At 49.1% G+C, this 7,684-nt stretch overlaps 1 protein-coding gene across 1 annotated transcript in view; it reads right to left on the reverse strand.

Moving 5' to 3' along the window:
• Window positions 1-2,493: 2,493 nt before the first annotated feature.
• ALDH16A1 (aldehyde dehydrogenase 16 family member A1) overlaps window positions 2,494-7,684 on the reverse strand; it is a 22,896-nt gene continuing 17,705 nt past the window's right edge. Inside the window, 3 exon segments of the mRNA XM_006765950.1 lie at window positions 2,494-2,773; window positions 3,276-3,398; window positions 3,720-3,905. Coding sequence (XP_006766013.1) covers window positions 2,612-2,773; window positions 3,276-3,398; window positions 3,720-3,905 — 471 coding nt within the window. The 3' untranslated portion in view covers window positions 2,494-2,611.

Consider the following 7,684-nt stretch of genomic DNA (forward strand, 5'->3'; position numbering starts at 1 on the left):
AGGCATCTGGTCTGTTCCCTGGGAGCCAACATATAATCCCTCAGGAATTTCCCTAAGTGATAGGGGTCTTTGTTATTCATGAGCCCCACCCCCACCCAAGACTTCACCCAATGAGATGACTTGAGATGGGAGGCTGATCAGTCCCCAGAGACCAATCACATGATGAGAAGGTTGGGGCTCTGAGACCGAATATCAGCCTAACTTGCCAACCTTCCACCTCCCACCTGGGAAGGGATGTGGATGTGGGGGAGAGGAGGGTGCTAGACACCGAGTTCCACCTCTGCTCCCGCCTTGACAGGGCTTTGTCCTCTTCTGTCTCCTGTATGGACACTTGTCATTAGATTTAGGGTCCACCTGATAGCCCAGAATGATCTTTTCTGCAAAGACTGTTTTTCCAATAAGATCACACGCATAGGTCCCAGGGGTGAGGATGTAGACGTATCTTTTGGGGGATCACTATTCAACCCACGACAGTTCCCCCAAAGCTATTGTCCACCTGTGGGCCTTTGCACCTGCTGTCCCCTTGGCCTGGGATGCTCTCTGCCACATTCCCTTTTGAATTAAAAAAAAAAAGTTTTGCCCTAGCCGCTCACTGGATAGAGCATTGGTCTGCGGACTGAAGGGTCCCAGGTTCAATTTCGGTCAAGGGCACTTGCCTGGGTTGTGGGCTCGGTCCCCAGTAGAGGGTGTGCAGGAGGCAGCTGATCAATGATTCTCTCTCATTGATGCTTCTCTCTCTCCCCCTCTCTGAAATCAATAAAAAGATATATATTTAAATTTCTTTAAAAATATTTTTTAAAAATACATTTTCATTGATTTTCTACAGAGAGGAAGGGAGAGAGATGCGCCCGCAACCCAGGCACATGCTCTTCACCGGAATCGAACCTGGGACCCTTCAGTCCGCAGGCCGACGCTCTATCCATTGAGCCAAACCGGCCTCGACAAAATTTATTTATTTAAAAATATTTTTATTGAGTTCAGAAAGGGAGAGATAGAAACATCAATGATAAAGGAGAATCATTGATTGGCTGCTTCTAGTTTGCCCCACCATGGGGATCGAGGCCGCAACCTGGGAATGGAACCTTGACCTCCCGGTTCATAAGTGGACGCTCGACCACTGGGCCACACAGGCCGGGCTTCATCTGGTATTATAGTACATGACCCTTAGCTTGTATCTGTGTCTTTCAACTGGAGCTGAGCCTACCTGTCCTCTGCTTACGGACCCTCTGTGGTCCAGCCCCTGGGCTGATATGATTGGCCCAGAAGTGGACACCTGACCCAGGCTGGCCAATCAGATTTTCTTTTCCTCCTGGGGCTGTGGTGCCGCGTATCACTGGTGGTCTGGTGGTCTATACCGACCTGCTGCACTTGGCTTTGGCTGATTAAAGCATCAGAGTTGACAGGAAGGACACTGAGGCAGCCCATGGAATCTGGGAGGGAGCTGTCACGCCACAGATGGGAACGGGAGCCTTCCAGGGACTTTCCTCCAGCGCTCGCATTCCTGGGACGGTCATCTCCTTGGCGCGGCCCTAGTGACAGACTGACAGGTGTCCTTTCTCATTTGCTCCAAGGCCAAGATCAACCCCTAACTAAGAGCTAGCACTCGTTACACACATCCTGTGTACTCATCACAGCGTCAACCCGACAGAGTGTAACTATTAGCCCCTTTTACAGATAAGGAACCAGGCTCAGGGCGGCCACGAAGCTTTCCTAAAGTCACATGGCTACAAAGATCTGAACGAGCCCTAGGCGGTTCGGCTCAGTGGATAGAGCGTCGGCCTGCAGACTCAAGGGTCCCAGGTTTGATTCCGGTCAGGGGCATGTACCTTGGTTGCGGGCACATCCCCAGTGGGGAGTGTGCAGGAGGCAGCTGATTGATGTTTCTCTCTCATCGATGTTTCTAACTATCTCTCTCCTTTCCTCTCTGTAAAAAATCAATAAAATATATTTTTAAAAAATTTGAACAAAGCAGATAGGCAGATACAAGTCCTGAGAGATCAGGTGGCTCACAAAAGCACCTGCATTCAGGTTCCCAGGACCTGGGGCCTCGGGTGTGTGTCGTCCTGTCTTCCCTAAGATGTCTCTGTGGCCTTCCAGAAAATTCCCTCTCATCCTGAGCTAGTGTGAGTGGGTCCTTTGCATCAGAAAGAATTCCAAAGCAGCGGTATGCTCGAGCGGCTCATGGGCGCTGGTAAAATTCAGGAATCCCGTCAGCCGGTCGTTCCATCACCTGGAGGTTGGTGGGAGCGTTTACACCAAGGAAATTGGAACACGCTCTCACCTGGGCTCTCTATTCCCCAGAGCTACTCTGCTTGATGGACAAGACCAGGAGGAACCAGAGCTCCCGCGGTCCTGTCCCGGGCTCCTCAGAGGCCCCTTTATCCGTTTCACAAACACTGTGTTGTACCGGAGCCAGATCATTAGGCTGCTGAGTCACAGAACTAAAGTAACCCCAACCCAGAGCTACTGCCCGCTCTCCCTCAGAAGCACAGCCAAGGTTGGTCAGAATTTATTTGAGGGCACGGACATCAAAGGAAGTGGAAAGGTCCAGGCATCTGCAGCCTGTTGGTGGTCCAACTCTTCTTCGTCCAAGACGGAGTGGGCTCAGGTGTCAGTCGCCCATGGGCAGCCACAGGGCCTTGGTCCGTGCTGCCCGAAGCTCTAGCTCTGGGCCTGCTCCTTCGGCCTCCTGGTCCCAAGCCCGGGGGCAGCCCCTGTCCACCCACACGGGCTTCAGGTTTCCTGCCGAGGCCCATTCCACAAACTGGGAGCCCTGGCACGGAGACAGGGGGATCAGCGTTTCCTCCGGCTTGTTTGATAAGCAGCTGCTTCCTTGGCAACACGGATACTACTGAGGGGGTGCGTGGAGGCTTGACCTACGCCCTGTTGCTATAAGCTCAGCTCCTGGCAAGCAAGGCTTGCGGATGCTGGGGAAACGGGGCTGACCTTTGTGGCTAGGGAACTTCCTCCCCGTCAGCAGCCCACGTTCAAATGGGGCCTGTGGTTTATGTTGACAAGGATTAAAGAGGGTGGGCTCTGGCTTCTCGCTCTGTTGCTAGGGTATGGTCTTTAGAAAGGGGCTGTCCAGTGAGATTAGGTCTTTGGGCCGGGCAAGATCTCAGGCCCTTGTTGCTAAGCACATCCTCTTCCTTAGCAACCAGGGCTCTGAAGGGGAAAGCCCGCAGAACCTGGTTGCCAAGGTGTTTCTTCTCCTTAGCAACAGGAGTTTTAAGGGGGCAGAGCCATGTTCCCAGGAGATGTAAAACAAAGGGTACCTGGGCAGATCCGAAGTACCACAGGGCCTGGACGTCCTGGTGCAAAGCCAGGCAGCGGGTCAGGTGGTCCCGATCTCCTGTCACCACGTTCACCAGGCCGGCTGGCAACAAGGTGGCCATATCCTAGGGGACGGAGAGAGTGGCCACCGGGGTTGGGAGGGAAGGATCTGAGACCCCGGAGGCCGTGGGGGCAGGGGGTGAGCATCTGGGGGAACGGCATGGGGCTCCCAGAAGGACTGGGCCAGGGCACGACTGGTGAAGGCTTGTGGTCTGAAGAACATGGTCCCTGGATCTAGAGGCATGAAGGCTTGGATTCCTGGACAGGGGTTACCATGGTTACCAAGGGGTGAGGGTGGGAACGGAACTCCTGTAGGCCTTGGGGTGCCTTTCATCTGTCTGGAGCCCCAGGGGCTGCTGGGAGCAGCAGCAGGCAGGCGACTGTACCTGGCAGACCTCCAAGGCGGGGATGGGGCAGGTCTCGCTGGGCACCAAAACCACGGAGTTGCCATGGGCCAAGGCAGGGGCCAGCAGGGACACGAAGGCGAGCAGGGGCCACTCGTCCGGGCACACAACAGCCAGGACCCCTAGCGGCTCCCGGAGTCGGAGCACGGGGCCTCTCAGCTCAGCGACCTGCAGGGACAGGGGGGAGGTCAAAGGCGGGGCGGGGGTCCCTGACTACCTCCCAGGCCACCTCCATCACCTGCCCCTTCCTTCCCTCCTCACATCCCCATCTCTGCTGCTTCATCACAACGCCAACAATAATAGAACCAAGTGATGGTTCAGAGCCAGATGGCCTGTGTTCAAGTCCCAGCTCCACCACTCATCAGCTGTGTGACCTCAAGTGAGTTGCTTCACCTCTCTGGGCCTTAGTTTCCCACCTTTCAAATGAGGATGGTAATAGAACCGACCTCGGAGACTTGTTGTTAAAATGAAATGAGCTTCTGTGTAGATGTGGACCACCAAGGTTTGTTGAAACCTAACTGTATTAAATGTCTTTTGAGCCGAACCGGTTTGGCTCAGTGGATAGAGCGTCGGCCTGTGGACTCAAGGGTCCCAGGTTCGAGTCCGGTCAAGGGCATGTACCTTGATTGTGGGCACATCCCCAGTGGGGGGTATGCAGGAGGCAGCTGATCGATGTTTCTCTCTCATCGATGTTTTTAACTCTCTGTCCCTCTCCCTTCTTCTCTGTAAAAAATCAATGAAATATATTTAAAAAATAAAAATAAATGTCTTTTGATAAGCCTTCTGCTTACATTTTTGTCAATGTCTGAAGTATACAGTTTGTGTATATTGACAGAGCTCTTTTATAACTAAAGCAAATTTAATTTTTTTGTACTAGAAAAATGTGAACATTTTAGTTCTTGGTTATGCAAATATGTTAATTCAAAATTAGTTTCATGTGTCAATTAAACTAATTAATAGCTTTGGGCACTTAAAAGAGCTCTAAATTTGCTTGCACATAAAGGCTTAATTTGAGTTTTCCTTGTTAGGGTCACGGGTGTCCTCCCACCCACCCTTTAACAGCTGCCTGGCAAAGACTAACAAGCAGCTGTTAGTTATTGAAGAAAAAAAAAATTGAAAAAAAAATGAAATGAGCTAATGTGTGTAGAGGGATCAGAACTTGGCCCATGGGTTTGTCTGTGTGTGTATTTGTACATTAAAAAAAAAAAGCCCTTTATAATTGATATTCATTAACCTGCACACATTTTAAAGGATACAATTTGATTTTGTTTTTAATCCACACCTGAAGATATATTTTTATTGGTTTTTAGAGAGAAGAACGGAGAGAGAGAGAAACATTCATCAGTTACTTCCCGTAAGTGCCCTGACTGGGGATTGAACCCACAACCTTTTTGGTGTAGGGGACAATGCTCAAATCTACAGAGTCACATGGCCAGGGTTTTGATAAGTTTCAATATAAACATACACCCATGAACCCATCACCACAATCATGATCATGGACTTCGCCCTGGCTGGGTGGCTAAGTCGGTTAACCCGTACACCAAAAGATTTTGGGTTTAATCCCCCGGTCACCTGTGTGAGACTGATGTTTCTCTCTGTCTCTAAAAACAATAAACATATCCTCAGGCTCTAACTGGTGTGGCTCAGTGGATAGAGCGTCAGCCTGCGGACTGAAGGGTCCCAGGTTCGATTCCGGTCAAGGGCATGTACCTTGGTTGCGGGCACATCCCCAGTAGGGAGTGTGCAGGAGGCAGCTGATCGATGCTTCTCTCTCATCGATGTTTCTAACTCTCTATCCCTCTCCCTTCCTCGCTGTAAAAAATCAATAACATATATTTTTAAATAAAAAAGAAAACAAAACATATCCTCAGGTGAAGATTAAAAGAAAAGATCATGAACTTCACCCCCCAAATTCCCTTGTGTTTCTTGTCTCCCATCCCTACTCTCTGACCTCAGATAACCACTGACCTGCTTTCTCTCACTATAGATGAACTTGTATTTTCTAGATATGGAATTACAGTCAACTCTCTTTTTTTGTTTTGTTAATCCTCACCCAAGGATATTTTGTCCACTGATTTTTAGAGAGTGTGGAAGCGGGTGAGGTAGAGAGAGAAACATCGATGTAAGAGACACATCAATTGGTTGCCTTCTACACACACCTTGACTGGACTGGGAGTCAAACCTGCAACTCAGGTACATGCCCTTGACTAGGAATCGATCCCTCAACCCTTTGGTGTGTGGGCTGATGCTCTAACCATTTAGAAACACGGGCCAGGGCTCTATACTTTTTTAAAAATATATTTTATTGATTTCAGAGAGGAAGAGGGAGAGAGAGATAGAAACATCAGCGATGAGAGAGGATCTGGTTTGGCTCAGCAGATAGAGCATCAGCCTGTGGACTCAAGGGTCCTGGGTTCAATTCCGGTCAGGGCACAAGACCAGGTTGCAGGCTCAGTCCCCAGTAGGGGGCATGCAGGGGGCAGCCGATCAATGGTTCTCTCTCACCATTGATGTTTCTATTTCTCTCTCCCTCTCCCTTCCTCTCTGAAATCAATAGAAATATATTTTCAAAAAAGTAAAGTTTGTCTATGTCCTAACACTGGAACTTAAAAAAAAATGTTACCTTACTTGGCAAAAAGGACCTGCATTTGTAACTAAGATTAAGGGCCTTGAGGTAGGGAAATTATTATAGATTATTCGGGTGGCCCAAACTTAATTCTATGAAAATTATAATATTGTTTAATAGGAATATAGTTCTAGTTTCACATGGCTCCCACCACTTTTCAGTACACAATTGGCACAGTCAGAATCTAAGTCTTTACTTTCTCAAGCTGGTCAAATAACTCTTCTGCTTCATATTCACGAATGCCTTCCAATCATTTATTAGAAAAAAACAAAGAACCCTTAACATCAAAAGTCTATTATGATATGACTCCTTTTACATGGTCAGCATCTTTTGGTATGACTCATTCCTTGTTTTTTATATGCATCCCTTACATTCATTGCAGCATTACTTACAATAGCCAAACTATGGAAGCAACCCAAGTGTCCATTAATAGACACATGGTAAAAAAGCTGTGGTACATACATACAGTGGTGTATTATCCAGCCATAAAAAAGAGTGACATCTTGAGAAAGATGGCAGCATAGGTAAATACCTGAAATTGCTGCCTGGCACAACCACTTCAAAACTACAACTAAAAGACAAAACAAATATCATCCAGAACCACAGAAAGGCTGGCTGAGTGGAAATTCTATAACTAGAAAGAAAGAGAAAAATCACAATGAGACTCAGAGGAGGTGCAGAAGTAAAATGCAGAGGTAGGAAGGCGCATGAGGAAAGGGCTGGCAACGGAGGATGCAGCTGTCTTTTTCAATCGGGAGGGAGTCTCAAGCTCCTGACGGCTCTGAACTCCAGTTCCGGGCGAGTCTCTGGGGACCCAGACTCATACGGGGAGAAACTAGACTGTCTGGCATTGGTTCGGAAGGGAGGCTTTCTCTCAGAGGTGCTTGCAGCAATTACTGGGACCCTGAGACCCGGGCCTCTTAGGGCAGGACTGAGGACCAGCCTTAACTGTTTGCTCCGCCCTTTGATCCCCTGAGACCCCGCCCCACCCCAGCTGTGCACAGAGGCTTTTGCGTATAAATGACCTGGCCCTTTACAATATAAAATTACCTAATTGCAGCTGGGTCACAGAGACCCAGAACATTCAAAAGAAGGCCCAAGGCCCCACAGCAGCTTGCATTGCTTCACAGCTGGGCCTCATCTGGGCACCTCCAAATCCCCAAAAAAGAAGAGGAATCTCTCCATAGCTCCTGCTGGATAGCCTCATGTAGAGGCAAAATTAGCACCTCCTTAGAAATCCAAGAGTCAGTGTACCCAGTGGTCAGAGTGGGACCATCCAGATTACAACTCCTCAGATCCATAAGGGACACACTCAGGGGGC

The sequence above is a fragment of the Myotis davidii genome, unplaced genomic scaffold, assembly GCF_000327345.1.
Source record: "Myotis davidii unplaced genomic scaffold, ASM32734v1 scaffold2100, whole genome shotgun sequence".
Taxonomy (NCBI): domain Eukaryota; kingdom Metazoa; phylum Chordata; class Mammalia; order Chiroptera; family Vespertilionidae; genus Myotis; species Myotis davidii.